We start from the raw sequence: 18917 nt of genomic DNA on the forward strand, positions 1-18917 counted from the left end.
CCCACCACTCTAGCCCAGGAAGACCTATCAGGATATGCAGAGCACATCTCAGCTCCCATATTGTGGCCGTCTAGAGTGAATTCACAACCAGCTCAAGTGTCATCCTGACCCAGCCATGTATTCCACTGACAGGAAGAGGCACAGAATAGTTAAGCAAGAAAATGCCCACTTCCTTAAAGTGGCATTTTCAAACTTAAAAAACCAATTTCACCAAAAGATGTATTTTTAAATTGTGAGTTCAGAGACCCCAAACTCCACATCTCTATCTGCTACTAATGGGAAATTACACTTAAAATATATTTCAAGGCAATCTCCATGTAAACCTATAAGAGAGATTGGCCTTGCAGTAGTGGACACCAAATTCAGCAGTATTTCACTATCAGGACATGTATAATACAACGTTTTTTTAAATACCCTGCACCCTGCCCATGGGCCTACCTTAGGGGCGTACCTTAGGGGTGACTTACAAGTAGTAAAAGGGATGGTTTGGTTGAACTGGCAGTTCCAACCTGCTCACACAGATACTGCAGTAGCAGGTCTGAGACAAGTTTACAAGGCTACAGAGAACACTTGCACTTTAGCACTGGTCACCATAGCCAGCAAAAACAAAGTTCAGCACAGGATCAAAACAGGAAGTCAGAAGCCAAAACAACAGGGTAAACCACGCCAAGGGCTGGCAGGTCTCACAATAATTTTTATATTATAGGTTTAATATGTTTTCAACATTCATGGTGTTACTCATAAATGTAATAATATATTCGAAGTGAAGTTGTTTCCCTACTCTTGTTTAGACTACAGTGAAAACACTAAAATTTACCTTGTTGAAGTTCAACATTTTCCCTACTGTTGCGCAGTTTAGCATGGGAATAGTAAATCTCACCCCTCCAAAATCTGACACCTTCTGTACTGTTGCACAGACTAGAGTGCGAATAGTAAAGTTCACCCCTTCAAAGTCCAACACTTTTCCTATTCGTTGCCCTGTTAGGAGTGGGAATAGTAAATTTTACCTCTCCCAAATCCAGTGCTTTCCCTATGGATGCAGGGACTGGAGTGGGAATAGTACATTTTATCTCTCCAAAGTCCAACACTTTCCCTTCTGTTGCGCTGACTGGAGTGGTAATAGTAAATCTCACCCCTCTAAAATCCAGTGCTATCCTTAATGTTGCACAGACTGCAGTAGGAATAGTAAGTTTTACCCCTCCAAAGTCCAACAATTTCCCTGTCATTGCATAAACTATAGTGGGAATAGTATATTTAATATTCTTAGACTCAAGTAGTTTTCATAATGTTGGTTAAATAGAGTTTATAGCATTATAGCAGTAATTGATGTATTATTATTATATGTATACATATAAATATAAATATATATATATTTATCTCTCTCTCTCTCTCTATATATATATATATATATATATATATATATATATATATATATATATATATATATCTATATGCAAACAGAAGAGAGAACTCTGGGTAGTTCCCAAGTTTAGGTGGAGAGCAACTCAAGTAAGGAGCACCAAGCAGCACCAGCGACACTAGATGTGCTCACCTCAAATGTCTGTTTTTCAAGCAAAGTTTTTAAGCATAGGATTGTCACAGTGCCATCCACGTAGAAACAACAAAGTCTTTTGCCGTTTATACAGCAAAATCTTTAAGCATAGGATTGGCCCAGTGCCATTCATGCCGAGCTGTAAAATGACAAACTAACCCTAACAAACTAACATGAATCAAATTATTTAATGTTGAGGGTAAGAAATTCATATTGATATTGATGCTTGCTGATATCAATATTTTGGAAGTAATATATCACTGCATCATTCAAAATATATCTCATGTGTCCTATAACTTAAAAAACTTTCACAGACTAAATTGTGTTTTGAGCACTTCTGCATTTTTGACAGGAGAATCTACTTTTATAAAATCAAGTGGGAGAAAAAAATATTTTGTTGTGGCTAATATAAAAATACATCACTCAGCAGTCTTGTGGAAATGCATTTATTCCAGTTTTGTCAGTGAGCCAAGACACAACTGTTTTGAATATTTTGTGTATTGCCGTATAAACCCAGATAGATTGATGCCTTCCGATCACAAGCAGTTTCATTTCTAATCTGAATAAAATGTGTTTTCAGATCCAAGGGAATATTCATCCACATGCAATTATTATTCTGCCAAACACCAATGGTGTGGAACTTCTGCTCACGTATGAGGACGAAGGAGTCTACATTGATACCTATGGACACTTCACAAAGGAAACCATTTTACAATGGGGCGAAATGCCGGCGTCTGTGGGTATGTGTATTAGATACAACAGATTTAAAAACATCATCACATTATGCAGCATTCACTGATGCTTACAAAGAACAGCAACTCACTGAATACCTTGCATGATGTAGTTTGCTTCTATGTCTATAATAATATGAGGCTTGTGTTGTATTATCTTAGTAATTCTATCTTGTATGTGAACTATATGAGGTGACCCATGGGCTTCAATTCATGCCCTTTCCCAGTGACTGTCAAACTGGCAGCCTCTCAGAGAACTGGTTAGGGGTGGTTGCCAGAAGGAATGAGGCTGTGGCAGGACTGCAGCATCTCCTTAGTCCTCCCGTTGTAGGAGGATCTCTGAAAAGCAACAACTTTTTTATGTACGTATGCATGTATATGGTATTTCTATAGCATGAACCTAGCCAAAAGGCACGAAAAGTGGGGGGAGCAGGCAAAATGTTGAGGCTGACCACCCTAACGCTGTCAGGTCTAACAGTGGAGTTTCAGCCTGTTCACATGAATAACCTGTGAGGGTATCTTAAGCCCATAGGTCCACTAGGTAGGTGACTTCCACTTTCTTTTCCAAGATAGGCTAAGACCCAGTCCACTTGTCCTTAAGTGTATGGATGCTGCAGTAATATGACGAGGGTTGCATTTTAGAATATCATAAATATTGTTTGCAAGGAATATTTTGTCCTAAATATAATTTACAAAAATATCATTCCAGCTGGTGTAGATTTTCTATTATTTTCTATTTTTAACACAAATGGGGCAATATCATTGGCCGCAATATTTCTGTTTTATTGCATGTTGGTTATAATCTGGTTCCATGGCCCACTGACATGTGATTATACTGCTCTGTGTTTCACTGCAAGCGATGTGGCTTTCATTTGGCAGAGAATGAAAGAATGCGAGTGGAGGTGGGTGAGCCAACAAATGAGTAGAAAGAGCCGTGCCAGAGCCAAGCCAAGGGTCTGGCTTGGCTCTCAGAGCCCGTCCAAAAACTGACCCCTGAAAATCTGTGCTTTGCAAATCACACAACAAACTACACAAAATATGATGTTTGTTAAAACAATTAAAACAAATATTTCTTTAACATGCAGAAGCTTTGACATTAAAAGTCACATTATAGCACTTTACTAAGAAGTACTTGTTAAAAGCAATAGTTTTTATACATGAACCATTAGTCATTTAAGAAGCAGGACATTTGTCATGCAAATGCTGTAAATGGCCCAGATTATTAAACAGTAGCATTATAGTCTATTAAATCACTGACAATAGGTTCTTGTACAATGTGTATTCTGAACTCAGATATTTATAACTGCTTTCATACCTGATAAGGATTATGAGCTTTTTTAAAATAAAGTATTTGCTTAAGATCACATAAAAGTAGTGGGAAAGCCAAGACTTGTCCAGGTTTTCTGGTTTCACTTTATTCAAATCAGCCACTAAATGGGTATTTAGTTGCCTTTCCTCTTTGTGCATTATTCTTTGGTTTTTGTATAGTGCAAACTCAACCAAAGATATTGAAGCACTAAGGTAGAGTGGAGATTAAGGGCCCGATTACCAGTTTAGTGGACGGAAAATTCTGTCCGCCAAACTCCCGACAGGTTGGGTGCCGCCTTTGAGGTGACCTCCCTGCCAGAGTTATTGTGGGTTTCCTGCTAGGTTGGCTGGTGGAAACCTAAGTTTCCGCCCACCGGCCTAGCGGGAAACAGGCTACAGCATTGTCTCCGGCTCATAATCGAGCCGGAAAATATTGTCACCTGCAGGGTGCACCAGCACCCTCGCAATATTCACTGTCTGCAAAGGTGATGGCCAGAGGGGCCCCTGCACTGCCCACCTTTGGTCTCAGGGTTCCAACAGGACTTTGAGCTGAGCCAGAGTCAGGCTTCAGACTTGAGCCTGACTCAAGCTTTTAGAGGCTCATCTACCTTTGCGTGAAAGAATGTGAAGTTTGTAGTTACCTCTCCAATACCATTTCTTTTCTTTGTGTGAGTAAAGCTTGTATTATTTATGTTTGTGCTGTAAGTGCTCTGTATCAAGATGAACCTTGCTCTTCCTTCTAACAGAGCTCTGGCTGTTCTCGCATGTGCATGTGTATGCTTACACTTCTGCTTTTTTGTTCATTGTGTGTAGGAAGCTTGCACCATTGTTGCTGGGCTTTGCCTGTGTTGAGTGTGAGTGGCCCATGCACTGCTGGTGCTTGCAATTCTGTGATTGTGTGTGAGTCATGCATCTGATGATGTCTGCAATGTACTTTGGAAGCAAAACTTTTCTGATGCTGTTTTTTGTTTTAGGAGTAGTGTGCATCGCTGGTCTGAGCTGCATCTTTCCTCTGAGTGGTAGGAGAACCAACTCTGCTACAACTCATGATTTACTTGTTCTACGTAGAGGAATACAGCCAATGAAGCAATCTACCCTACGGGCCTGATTCCCAAAGGTATACTTACACTTTTGTGTATTCCGATTTTTTGCAGTTCACAAAGCGAGTAGTATCTTCATGACTGCGAAGTCTCTGCACTCGTGGCAGAAACTCCACACATGAAAAGGTAGATACTACTCGTAAGGTTGCTTTGTGAACAGCAAACAAATCGTAAATTTACACAAAAGTGTTTATCTTTGCAAATCAGGCCCACAGTGCACCCTTGAGTCTAATATTAAAGCCTCAATTCACAAAGGAAAACTTAGACCTTAAGTTATGGTTTAGACATGAAGTCTAAGGGTCCAATTCACAAAGGTAAACCTAGACCTAAAGTCTAAGTTTACCTTTGTGAATTGGATTCTTAGACTTCAGGTCCAAACTGTGATTTCAGGTCTAAGTTTACCTTTGTGAATTAGGTACTGAGTGTTTTGTGTGTCAGTGAACTTGTACTCCTGCATACTGTGCTGGATTGAATATGTGTGCAAAGTAAATCTTACCACTTTATTTAATTGTGGTCTTATATGGAGCCGATCATGTCGGAGAGCTTGGCAGTAGGTAGAGAGGGAAAAGATTTGGTAAAAAATAGGTCAGTAAAGACTCCATACGTATTTGCAATTTGATGTGGCACTGTGACATTTTTTGAGGTAGTTCATTTTGAGTGTGTGCTTGTTTATTAGTGTGCAGTCTACAGTTCGCTGTAGAAGAGTGTCCATTGTGGGCAAAAGAAGGATGGATTTAAGTCAGCTCTGTGACTGGGTTTGAGTGTTTGAAATGTTTCAGCACCCCATCCATCATCTTTTTGTGTTGCAATGTTCGCCCTAAGTGGTGAGGGTATCCCCAGATGTGGGTCCCTTGCTAGCTGTGCGATTGGATCCAAGCTAGCCTGGCCTGATGAGGGGGTGATACCCTGAAACCAGTCCCAGGATTCTTGTTTCCGGTACCGGGTGGACATGGCCTGGCAGATCGGGCTGGACTGTTCCCATGGGGAGCAGGGTCAAGACTGATTTGCATATGGCTGGGTTCAAAATGGGGTGGCATGTGAGAAAAAGAAAGATGGATTTAACCCAGATTTGTAAAAGGTGGGTGAGTGTTTGGAAAGTTTCAGCTCTATGTCCATCATTTTGTTGTGTTGCTACACAACTATACATAGACAACACTTTCATACTCAACACAGACACTATTGTAACTGCACAAATGCCAGACCCGTTTGAGTTGTGAATGCTAGTTTCTTAGGTGGGAGTTGAGGCATTAGGCATCTGATGATTAAAATTAAGTGTTTTTCTAGTACCTCTTTTCAAAAACCTCAAAACACTGCCTGGTCACTCAAGTCACTTTTTGTTTAAAAGCCACTTGCTTCTAAACATCTCTTTCCAGATCCCAACCCAATCTCACAACATAAGATCCTACAGAATCCCAATAATGGTTGCCTGGTATTCTCTGCTTCCTGATCGGCAGCTGCCCCAGCTTCCACACTTTGCTCTATGAAGTCATTATTTATCTTATTTTGTTGTCTGTTTCTTTGTAGTTACAGAGGCAGATTTCAAAGAAAATAATTGTGTTACCCTCCTTTCACCTCATAGCCACACTGAGGTCGCAGGTCTAGAGGGACCACACCCAATAATAAGAACGAAAATCTTAAACAAATGACAAGATGGATCAGACCTGGTCTTTTACAACCACTACATGGTAATCTGTTGAGATTGCTGAGGGAGGAAACTTTTGGGCACTATTATGGACACTATTTAGGGGGATCGAGGGGCAACGCCTCTGTCAGATACAATTAAAGAAGTCACAGGGCAGAGAGGGCTGCTGAGCCTTAACCATAGTGTTGAGGTCACTTGCCACTTGTGTCCTGATATCATTCCTATGGTGGCTCTGCAAGTATGGCTAAGTACAACCCTTTCTGGACTTGACTCTCAGGAAGGTTGAGTGGGAGACAAGAGCTTTGAACTTAACGATCAAACTAAAGGTGCACTAAGGTAATGTCCAGCCGGGTTCTCAACTTCATGAAAAAGAAAATACTTCTAATCTCACAACAAAATGAAATACAATGCAGTGTAATGGATATAACAACCAGGTTGATGAATGCTACATCCTATCAATGAGGCTCTTTTACCCTTCTCCAAGCTAGAGTTAGAGTTCTCACTGTTACCAACCCTACTCTTCTATGGATTTAGGCATGATTAGGCTTAGTTATTGTTCTCTCAAATGTTGTTATTGTTTTGAAAATGCAGCCTCTTTGAACAGTTTATCATTTGTTAGTCTCAATAAACACCATCAAAAGGTGCAGCAGCGTGGCACATGTGCCTTTGTGTCTCTCATTCCCTTGGAGGAGACTGCACCTTTCCGGATTATGTGCAAATTGCCCTCAGCAATGGTGGGTGGGCAGGAGATGTAGTTTCTCCTTGAAAATCTGATCTCCTTCTTGCTGGAGTGACACCACAACCTTTCCTGATGGTTTCAGGGAAGCAGATCCTCACAGCAATGATCGGCTCCACTGCAGTGGCCTTCTCAGTCAGCTGTGGTCGAGAAAACAGAAAAAGGTAGTTGCGGCCTCCAGGCCACATCTTCTCAAGGTAATAGTCATGTGCAGCGTTAATGTTAGAGCTGATGTCCTTGGTGTGTTTTTCCCCCAACTTTTTTCCTTCAATTCTCCTGTTTGCTCTGACTTTGTTTTTGCTGGCATTAGAACTCTGCACACTTTACCTCTGCTAACCAGCGTAAAGTGTTTGTGCTCTCTCCTTGAAAATGACAACACTGGCTTACACTCCATTTACATTTTTAATTTACTTGTAAGTCCCTAGTAAAGTGGTGCTGCATGTACCCAGGGCCTGTAGAGTAAATGCTACTAGTGCTCCTGCAGCACTGATTGTGCCACCCACTTAAGTAGCCCTTTAAACATGTCTCAGCCCTGTCATTAAAGCCTGTGTGTGAAGTTTTAAACTTCCATTTTGACCTGGCAGAATTAATATTTTGCCAGGCCTTTTTAATAAATATACATTACTACTAGAGTAGGCCCTAAACAGCCCATAGTGCAGGGTGAAGTATATTAAAAAATTTGGACAGGTGCTTTTTATTTAGTCTTGTGTGTCCTTTTAGTGAAAACCTCTTAAATTTGTTCTTCACTATTGCATAGCTTGTCTCTCCCATAGAATTACATTTGGTTACCTTTAGGAAGTAATAACTTTCAATTGGGGGAAGATAGGATTGTTGAGTTTGGTGTATAAAGAATTGTAATTTAAAGCCTCTCTTAATGGTAAAGTTGGATTTTAAATCACAATTCTGAAAATGCCACCTTTAGAAAGTTGGCATTTTCTTGTTCTAACCATTTGGTGCCTGCTGCCTGTAACCTGGCTCACATGACTATATGTAGCTGGCAGTTGGTCTTTTTGTATTGCACCTAGACAGTGAGACACATGGAGGATAGGTGTTGGCAGGATGGCCCATCTCTGACTTGATGATGGGGAGGAGCTACCACCTACCACACTTACACATTGCAAAGGCTTTGCATAAGCACACTCAGAAAGAGTTTGACACAACCATTTTGTGATCAGGCTGCGGCCAGGGCAGGGAGGCAGGACATTCCAAGCACCTCTGGGGGTGGAAACATCCAGAACCTTTTCCTACTTCGAAATGGGTACCAGGTATAAATGTTGGACCCTCAGATCGAACTCTTCAATATATCTCTAGACCTGTGGAAGACTCAGGACTGCTGAGCTGCTCCGCATAAAAGACTACTACTCTGTTCTTTTTGCCCTGCTGCCTGGTTGAAAAGGACTGGACCTTCATCTTGAGCCCAGGACCACCAGGGTAACTCCACAGGCTAGTTGGATGGAATCCTGATCAGAGCCTCAAAGACAGAAATTCCCCAACCACTTGCAACCCGGCACCTGGACTCATTCTGCTGTGAGTCTTTCCCCTCCAAGTGGTACCACCCCAGTCCTGGACTCCTGGAAGTGGCCCTGAAGGTTCTCTGCCAGCCCAGCTGAGGTCCTGTGTGCAGAACTGAAACAGAGAAAGGCATCTCTTTTGCAGTCATATCGGAACAATCGCAGGGTGACGCATCCCTGACAAAAGACTCTGCATTGCAGCCTCAGAGCTCCTCTGAACGACCACTGCATGGCGCATCCTTGACATAGGATCTTGCAATGCTCCGCAACCATGATTTAACATACTATGTTCAGCAAGACTAACTTGGATCCTGATTGGGTTCCCTAATCATACATCCTCAGGGAAGTTCACCCCTAAGTGCTATGAGTGCAAACAGGTTGGGCACTTCAAGGGTGGTGCCAAGAGTCCCAAGCAGACAAAGTCCCCATTGGTGGGCATACACCTGGGCAGGCTGTAGCAGTTGGGGATGAAATTGACCCAGTAGTATAGGGGTAGTGCAGAGTTTACTCTAGTACCCTAGGTGATGGAGAGATGGTTACAAGAGCCCACATTCCTACCCATACCAAGAAGTAGTAACAGCAGGCCACCATCATAGGGCAACAGATGGAGGTGCTGAGAGACACAGGAGCCATCATGACAACTGTCAGGTGTCATCTGGTGTTCTCAGAGCAGGTAGTCCCTATTGTATTCCACCAGGTTGTAGTGACTGACAACCATGAGAGTCATTATCTACTTGCTCTGTTTCCCTTTGGGTGAGGATGTCTCAGGGTCCTTGAGGTTGGCCGTGACCCAACCATACATGTCTGTGGATTGTCTGCTCGAAAATGACCTGGAGCACACCATCTGGAAAGAGTTCAAGCTCTGGCCCCACCTGGAGATGTTGAGGTTGCCTGATCGGGCATGTTTGACCACATAGTCCTTGGCTCTCCTCGAAGGTAGTCAAGAGGAACCAGAGCCAGGAAAAATGGCACAGATACCTGACAAAAAGTGGAAGGGGCATTGTGAAGCCCACTCCTGAAACTCCCATGATCTGGAAGGAGCCTGAGGGTAAAGCCTCTAAATTACATAGGAGGACATTGCCACCCTGAGACACCTACCTGACCTGACCAATGGGCAGAAGGACGGAGGACCCACCAAGGATGAGTTCTGCAAAGCACAGAAGAAGTGCCCTACTCTGGAAGGCATATGGTAGCAGGCCTCCTCTGGGGATCACATGATTTACTGTGAGGATGGTCTCCTGTACAATAAGCCTAAGGTTTCTAGGCCTGGTGCAACCCTAGTGTTGGTGGCCCCCAGTGCTACAGAATATTCCTACCTGAGCTGGCCTATGATGTTCCTCTGGCAGGTCATCTGGGTAAAGACAAGACCTCTGGCAGGCTTGTCAACCGCTTTTATTGGCCGTAGATAAAGGTGCCTCAGATGCATTCTGCAGGTCATGTCCTACCTTACATGCCAGTGGAAAGTCCAGATGGAAGGGCAAGGCTCCCCTGGTTCCCCTTCCAGTTGTTGACACCTCCTTTGAAAGGGTTGGCATAGACAGTGTTGGGCTCCTGGACCCCAAAACGGTCCTGGGCAGCAGGTTCATCCTGGTCTTGGTAGACAATGCCTTTTGGTACCCAAAGGCTAATCCTCTGTATACAGTGACTGCACCCACGTTAGGCAGGTTTCCTGATAGGGTTCTTTACCCATGTGGGTTCCTCAAGGAGGTAGTATCTGACCAAGGTACCAACTTCATGTCAGCATACATGACATCCATTTGCAATGGTTCCGCACTCTATCATCCCCAGAGCAATGGGCTTGATGAGAGGTTCAACAGGCCCTGTAAAGGCATGACCCTGAGCCTTTCATGGCCCTTGATGTAAAAGTGAGATGTCTTCTAGCCATGCCTGTTGTTTGTATACAGGGAAGTGACGCAGAAGGGGGTTGGATTCTGCCTTTTGAACTTCTGTATGGACACCCTGTCAAAGGACCCTTCAGTCTGTTGAATAGGAGTTGGGGAGGAGGCTCCCAAGAAAACCCTTCAGGATGTGGTCAGCTACATGCTGGTCCTCAGCACCGAGATGAAACACTTCTGGAAGAAGGCAAAGTAGAATCTGGATTCTAGCCAGGAGGTTATGAAGCAGGATTATGATTAGAAGACCCTCTGGTGAAGTTTTATCCTAGCCAAAAAGTATGGTTGGTATAGCGTGTGGAGCCCAGGTCCCTACAAGACTGATGGTCTGGGACCTCAAGACCATCAGGAAGCCTTGGCGGGTCCTGCCTGTCAATTACCTTAAACCCCACTTACCAGGCTCCTGGTCAAAGGTGATGGAGCGGAGGAGGAGAGTCTGCCTCTCTCCAGCCTCCTTCTTTCCAAGGAGCAGGATGTTTCAATGGAGGGTGCCAACTTCCCTGCTATTCTGATCCTAGAGCAAAAGAGGGGTTGTCATCAAGTGTTGGGGCAGTTTGCCTCTCTCGTCTCCCTAGCCCTGGGGCTCACTACATGGTATAGCCATGATATTGATACTGGGGACAGTATGCCTGTTAAGAATGAGATCTACAAGCTATCTTACAAGGTCAGAGCCAACATAAAGGAGGAAGTTTCAATGGGCTGGAGCATGGGTATTTGAGTCCTTATCCAGCCCTTAGTCGAGCCCAGTGGTGCTGCTCCCTAAGGCTTTCCCTCTGGGTACCATCCCCAAATTACAGTTCTGCGTGGATTACAGGGGGCTCAATTTAGTCACTAAGACTGATGCTTACCCATCCCCCGAGCTGATTAGCTCATTGATCGGTAAGGGTCTGCCAAGAACCTCAGCACGTTTGATCTGACATCTGAACATTGACGCATTGCCTTAACAGAGAGGGGCCAAAGAGAGGCCTGCATTCTCAACCCTAGAAGGCCTCTTCCAGTTTCATGTGATGCCCTTAGGGTCGAAGAACACCCCCGCCACCTTCCAGAGGTTGGTTGAACACTGCAGTCTTTGGTTTCAACTGGGAGGACCACCTATGCCTCCTCCGAGAAGTGATTCAGACTCTGAAGACTATTATGGCCAGAAATTGTCGGATCATGCAGGGTTCAGTGGTCTACTTTGGTCTCTATGTTGGGGAAGGCAAGGTGTAGCCCTTCCTGGCTAAAATTCAAACTGTTTTGGCTTGGCAACCCTCCAAGACTACAGCAGAGGTGAGGGCTTTCTTGGCCCCCCCCAGATAATATGGGAGATTTGTCAAAGGACATAGCACCCTTGTTGCTTTCTTGAGAGAGCTGACTTTGAAGAAGCAGCTGAGACAGGTGACCTGGACAGATGATCTGCTTTTAACAGCCTAAGGAGGACCATGTGCATGGTGCCGTTGCTCAAGGTGCTTGATTTCTACCAAGAGTTCATCGTGTACACAGAGTCCTCTGAGCATGGCATAGAGGTCATGCTGTCAAAGATAAACAAAGAGGGCCTAGATCAACCAGTAGCCTTCATCAGTAGGAGATTACTTCTCTGGTAAATGAGGTGGAGTGCAATAGAGGGGAAAGCACTTGCAATAGTCTTAGTGCTGAAGAAGTTGAGACCAAACCTGTTTGGAGTTCACATCTGGGTTCACACAGACCCCTCAGATGGCTCATGAAGATGAGGGGTGAAAACCCCTAACTGTTGCAGTGGTCCATCTCCCTACAGGGAATGGACTTCACAGTGGACCACAGGCCTGGTGCTGACCACGCCAATGCTGTCAGTCTCTCCAGGTTCTCCTGCATTAGCAAGAACTCCCATGAGGTTGGGTAGTTCTCTCTGCTTTTAAAGGGGGCACATGTTGGACCTGACATCCTTGGTGTGGGTTTCCCCCAACATATTGCCTTTCATCCTCCTGCTTTTGCTGAGTTTGTTTATCCTGTTTTTGGAGCTCTGTGCACTTTATCCCTCCTAACTACTGTAGTGTTATAGTGAGTGTGCTCTTTCTTTTAAACATTATAAAATAGGCTTACATCAATTTAGCACATTTAATTTACTTCTAAGTCCCTGCTAAAGTGATACTACATATACCCAGGGCCTGAAAATTAAATGCTACTTGTGGGCCTGCAGCACTGCCTGTGTCACCCACTTAAGTAGCCTTTTAAACATGTCTTAGGCCTACCATTGCAGAATGTGTGTCTAGTTACAGAATTCCACTTCTACCAGGCAGAATAAACCTTTTGCCAGGCCTAAACCTTACTTTCTGATGCCTATAAATCATTCCTAGGGTAGGCCCTAAACAGCCCAGAGTGCAGTGTATTATAAAAGTGGGACATGCACTTTTAACTTTTACATGTCCTGGTAATGAAAACAATCCTAAATTAATTTTTCACTATTGCAAGGTCAACCTCTCCCATAGCACAACAATAGGTTAACATTAATACTTTTAATAATTAATAATGTTCAATTGAGAGCAGGTCGGAATGTCAAGTTTGGTGTCTAAAGATTTATAATTTAACTGCTTCATTACTGTTAAAGTCAGATTTTAAGTAACAATGCAGAAAATGCCACTGTTATACAGTAAAGTTGGCATTTTTGTGTCCCAACCATTGGTGTCTGCTGGCTGTATCCTGGGTCACATGACTAGGTGTCAGAAAGTAAAACAACAGGCCATTGGTTTTAGCAGCATTGGACTTCATGAGGGGGAGGATCTGCCAGTTAGCACACTTGTACATCGCAAAGTCTCTGCTGGAGCACACTTACAAATGATTTGACACTAATTTATTGTGACCCTAGACAATCTGGGGCCAGGGCAGGGAGTCAGGAAATTTAGAACACCCCTGGGGGTGGAAACCTCCAGAACCTTCTCCTACTTCAAAGTGAGCACGAGTTCTAAATATTGGACCCTCAGACTCTACTCTTCAGTACACCTCTGAACCTGTTGAAGATGCAGAAGGATTGCTGTGCTTATCTGCCAGAAGGACCGCTACTCTGTTGCCTTGCTGCTCTGCTGACTGAGTGAAGGACTGGGCCTGTATCTTGAGCTCAGGACCACCAGAGTGACTCCAAGGGGCACATCTGTAGACAACAAGCTTGATATTCCTACCTGCTCTCAATTTAATGTTATTACTTATTAAATATATTAAGATAACCCAATGTTGTCCTATGGTAGAGGTAGACCTTGCATTAGTGAAAGACAAATGTAGGAGTTTTTCATTACCAAGACTTCTAAATGTAGTACCTGTAGTTACCCTGGTCTAGCATAGCCAGAAAACCACAGTTGGCGCTTTGTGCTTCTAGGCACTATTTTAATTAAATCTTAAAAATTGCATACCTCTGGTTCTGCTCATTGGATTTTGTTGTTTTGGTGTCAAAGAATTTATTAAAATGTACTCTCTGTTTCTAAATTGTTTTGGGATTTTATGTTTCTTGTGTTGAGGTGTCACTTTATTACTGTGTGAAGTGCTGCATAAATACTTTACATACTACTACAAGAGGGTTGCCCATTGGTTACTTTGGGATTTGCTTGTGTTTCACCCTGACAGAGATTGTTGTTCCTGCTTGAATAGGGTTTCACCCCCCTCAACCAGTAACCCAGTTCCCAACACCTAGCAACTTAAAAACATATTTCAGTGTGGGGAGTGGGTGGGGCACTTTCTGAGAACTGTCTAAGATGCACTGATGCCCTCTGCTCCCTCCTCCCAGCAATCCCTGTTCCTCCAAAACAAATAATTTGCTAAGACTGCTGCTGATGTCCTGCGGTGTTTTCACACCCTTTAATTGACACTGCTGATCAGGGTCCCAAAAGGTGAACTGCAAACCGACTCTGTGCAGTGGTTTCCAGTTGGCCTTCACGGCCACCATCTGATATCGGCTCTTCGCAGGGAGATCGTGTGAAGGAAGCCAATAATGTTTGACATGTTGTGACACTGTGTGAGTTGGCAAGTCAAGGTTTCATGATTTTAGGATCCTGCTTCTGCTTGTTCACCTCAGCATAAAGTTTATCAGGTGTCCTCGGGTTAATTATAATTGTTTTTTTGCATGTCCCAATCATCAAAAGCAATGTCATGGACCTAATTTAGAGGCTGCTGAACATCTAATTTAAGCGTTGATTAAAAGGCTATATATATATGTCAAGATGTTTTCACAAGGGCAGCTACTAAAATGTCTTTACATAGCCTAAAATAGCCAGCTCCCTTTGGAATTTTAATGATCTAGTTTCAAAGCAATAGTCAAACCTTCGCCTTTCAGAAATTATTTTAATTTTACCTTTGTGTGTTTTACCTCTTGGTAATCTTTATTTTGGAGCATTCCTTTCATATGAATAAGTGAAGACTTGTGTGTAGTGATCTAAGACCAATTGATGGAGGGCAGTGTACTCTTACATGAGAAATCTGACTGACTGAGTCCAGTACCTGATTCTGTGTTCTGTCACTACTGCATTTCTGTACTGGGTTGCATTTATAGGGTGTTTTACAAGCAGTACAGGTTGACATGACCCAGCTCTGCACCCATACCCTTATTCTACTAACAGCTTCCTGCAGTGTTGGGCTGTTATGAACATTTTTTCCAGAGCTAATTATGATTTCCTGTTTGGCTCTGGTTGGGATCACCACGCTGTTGAGTTTTAAAGCTATGTGCAACTAGTTATAACGAACTATCACAGACTTTTTATGCATGCAAATCACTTTTACACTTTTACAATTCACAGACAGTGAATAGCACGACGAGTGCTGGTGCATCATACGCACTGCAGCATTGCCACCGGCTCAATTATGAGCCAGTGTCAAAGTTGAAGGCTGTTTCCCGCTGGGCCAGCGGGAAACTCCTAATGGGGCCTGCGGGAAGGTGGCCACACTGGCGGCAACCTGACCACAAGAATTTGGCAGACAGCCTTTTCAGTCCCCCAAACTCATAATGACCTCCCCGCCTTGTGCTGCCTAGCGAGCACCCTTGTGCCTTAGCCAAACAGTGTCTGCTTTGTGGTCAGGAAGGTGTTTGGACAGAATATCGAAAAGAAAAGGTGATGCAAAAATATTGTGATGTCCAAATATCATGGACATAAATATTGAAGTTAAATATATCATTTTTAAGTTGTTGTTGTTATTTTTGTTGTAAAATATATTCTTTAATAATATTTCATTGTATAGCATTGATTTTTACAATCATTTTGTTAACTTGTTTTTTAGTTGTGAAAATTTCTTTCATGTATTTCATTTTAAAATAGTGTGATGTTATGTATATTTATTTTAATAAGCAGTGTTATGTTTATTAATGTATTTTTCAAATGTTTTCTCGGAAACAAATGCAATTGAAATATGTTTTTAATAACAATTTTAGTAGCTAAATATTGGGTTTATATGGGAAATTAGTGGGAGATTTTTAAAATATGTTACTGTAAATATTTCTTTCAATTTAATTTTTACATTTTTAATTACTAATTTTATATTTTTGAAATTTTACATATGTAAGTGAAAATGATAATAATGTTGCTGCTGTTTTTGATATTGTTTACATTTTTTTAATGGATTACATTTAAGCTACAAATTTAAGTTATGTTTTAAATTTTGTTTAAAATGTTCACATGTAGCTCATATTAATTTAACTGAATGTTTAAGTTGTTATTTTATACACATTGTGTGTTCATGTTTAATATGTGACAAGTTAACACATATATGTATGTACTACTGTATCATATATTTAAGTTGTATGATAAATTATAAATTAATTTTTTTTTAGTTCTTTCTTTGTACCTTTTATAAATTTGAATGATTTTGTAATTTGTTGCTAATTGAAAATATGTATTTATTATTTTGTTGTGTATTGTTGTTAAGGTATATTTATATTACATTTAAGGCAAAATGTTAATGTATGTGATTTAGCTTATTTTATTTTTAAATAATGATTACTAACATTTTTATTGGTGGGATGTTAGGTTTATGGGGAATAGGGTGGTAAAATGTTTGAAGTAATATATTGTTTAATGTTTTACATAAAAAAATGTTGTAGATGTTTGTGTTAAAATGTTAGCGGTAAGATGTTTTGAAGTATTTATTAGTTTTATACTTTTTTATGTTTTATATATTTTTTTTTGTAAATTTTTGTTTAAAAGTGTTACATTTTAAAATTGAAGATTCAATATTGAAAATTATTTTATTTTAGTGCTTAGTTTTTAAATTTGCAATTATAATGATGAAAAATGATTCAATAGTTTTAATATTTAAATTATTTGTATGTGCATGTATGTGTCATGCACTCACCTGGTTCCAGCTGCGAGAACAACACTGGAGCCAATGCTGGGCCCCCATTCCTCCCAGGAAGAAGCTTGAACCCAGGGACAATACTCCTAGATCAAAAGCGACTTTGAGAGGGGAAAGGGACAAAATAATAAAAGAACACTTGCAGTTGCAGTACTGATTCTGCTCAGCAACGGTGCTTATTAGGATTGTCACTCCTAGGACCTTCTGCTTAGGGGAAGGTGGAAGTTTATGGGACAAGGTAGAGGTAAAAGGCCAAGCCCGGATGCAGGTTCCAAAGGAGTTATTTATACAGGAAGCCAGAAGTGTTCCACAAGGGCATGTGTCCCACGTGGAGTCTTCCAAACGAACCTAGGACAAATCACGTGTTACGTACAATGGATATGAGGCTTAACAGGTATCAGGTACAAACAGTAGTTGACATCAACAAGTGGAATGGAACCCAAGTGCATGATGGTACAATCCAATGGTTCCCAGTGGAAACATGACTATCCTAAAAGGCATGTTGTTGGACTTTTGCTTATGCAGGGTCATCCCCAGTCTTTTTGCCTCCTGCCTCCTATTTTTTTCTGACCTGTTGCTGTTGGTTTTTCAACTCTGAGCACTTTACCACTGCTAACCAGTGCTAAAGTGCATATGCTCTCCGTGTAAATTGGATATAATTGGTTAATCCATGATTGGCATATTTGATTTACTAGTAAGTCCCTAGTAAGGTGCACTAGAGGTGCCAGGGCCTGTAAATCAAATGCTACTAGTGGGCCTGCAGCACTGGTTGTGCCACCCACATAAGTAGCTCTGTAATCATGTCTCAGACCTGCCACTGCAGTGTCTGTGTGTGTATTTTTACACTGTAAATTCGTCTTGGCAAGTGTACCCACTTGCCAGGCCTAAACCTTCAATTTTCTTACATGTAAGGCACCCCTAAGGTAGGCCTTAGGTAGCCCCAAGGGCAGGGTGCAGTGTATGGATAAGGTAGGACATATAGTAATGTGGTTTATATGTCCTGACAGTGAAATACTGCCAATTTCGTTTTTCACTGTTGCAAGGCCTGTCTCTCTCATAAGATAATATGGGGGCTACCTTTAAATATGATTAAAGTGTAGATTCCCCTAGAGAGTAGATGGACATGTGGAGTTTGGGGTCCCTGAACTCACAATTAAAAAAGACATCTTTTAGTAAAGTTGATTTTAAGATTGTGCGTTTGAAAATGCCACTTTTAGAAAGTGAGCATTTTCTTGCTTAAACCATTCTGTGACTCTGCCTTGTTTGTGGATTCCCTGTCTGGGTCAGTTTGACAGTTGGGTTGTTTTTCACCTCGCACTAGACAGTGACACAAAGGGGGCTGGGGTGTAACCTACATTTCCTGATTAGCCATCTCTGCTAGGAGGGAGGGGTGGAGTGGTCACTCTCATCTGAAAGGACTGTGCCTGCCTCTGACAATGCCGGCTCCAACCCCCTGCTGTGTGTCTGATGCCTTGCCTGGGCAAGGCAGGATTTCACAAGTAGGTGTGAGTCCCCTTTGAAGAAAGGTGACTTCAAAGACTAAAATGGGTATAAGAAGGGCACCCAAATCTACAGACTTTAGAAACACTTCTGGAACCAAGAGGAACCTCTGCCTGGAGAAGAGCTGATAGCTGAGGAAGAAGAGCTGCCCTGCCTGTGACTGTGCTTTGTGGAGCTATCCTGCAGTTGCTGCTTCTGCCAGAGTAAGAGGGCAAAGACTGGACTTTGTGTGCCTTCCATCTTGTGAAGAAATCTCCAAGGGCTTGAGTTAGAGCTTGCCTCCTGTTGTTTGAAGTCTCAGGGACAGCAAAGACTTCTCTCTGCCAGCACCTGGAGTCTCTGGAGAGACCCCTGCCCGACAAGTGGTGCCCTATCCAGTCCCGGGGCCCTTGAAAGGAAAGCTGGTGGAATCCAAGGAAATCGACTTCGGACGACTTCGGACCAACGACGCTGCTGAATCCGGTAACGCCGCCTGCACCTGACGCCGTGACCTTCCCTGGAACGCGACGCTCTTCGCAGCCCCGCTGAAGTCTGCGACTCCGTGGAAGTCGCCGCACCATGTCGTGACCGACGCCGCTCGAAGTGCACGGATTCAACGTTTTGCACAGACACCGCGATTCCCGACTTCGCGCATCGGCTTGTTTTCACTCTTCACCAAAG

General features: G+C 42.5%; 1 protein-coding gene across 4 annotated transcripts in view; it reads left to right on the top strand.

The window, feature by feature from the left end:
- The window catches only part of NRK (Nik related kinase), a 720008-nt gene that overhangs the window by 622416 nt on the left and 78675 nt on the right, over positions 1-18917 (top strand). For all 4 annotated transcript variants that reach the window (XM_069212387.1, XM_069212389.1, XM_069212388.1 and 1 more), the window contains one exon: positions 2133-2292. In XM_069212387.1, coding sequence (XP_069068488.1) covers positions 2133-2292 — 160 coding nt within the window. The remainder of the gene's footprint in view (positions 1-2132; positions 2293-18917) is intronic.

Source organism: Pleurodeles waltl, chromosome 2_1 (genome assembly GCF_031143425.1).
Source record: "Pleurodeles waltl isolate 20211129_DDA chromosome 2_1, aPleWal1.hap1.20221129, whole genome shotgun sequence".
Taxonomy (NCBI): domain Eukaryota; kingdom Metazoa; phylum Chordata; class Amphibia; order Caudata; family Salamandridae; genus Pleurodeles; species Pleurodeles waltl.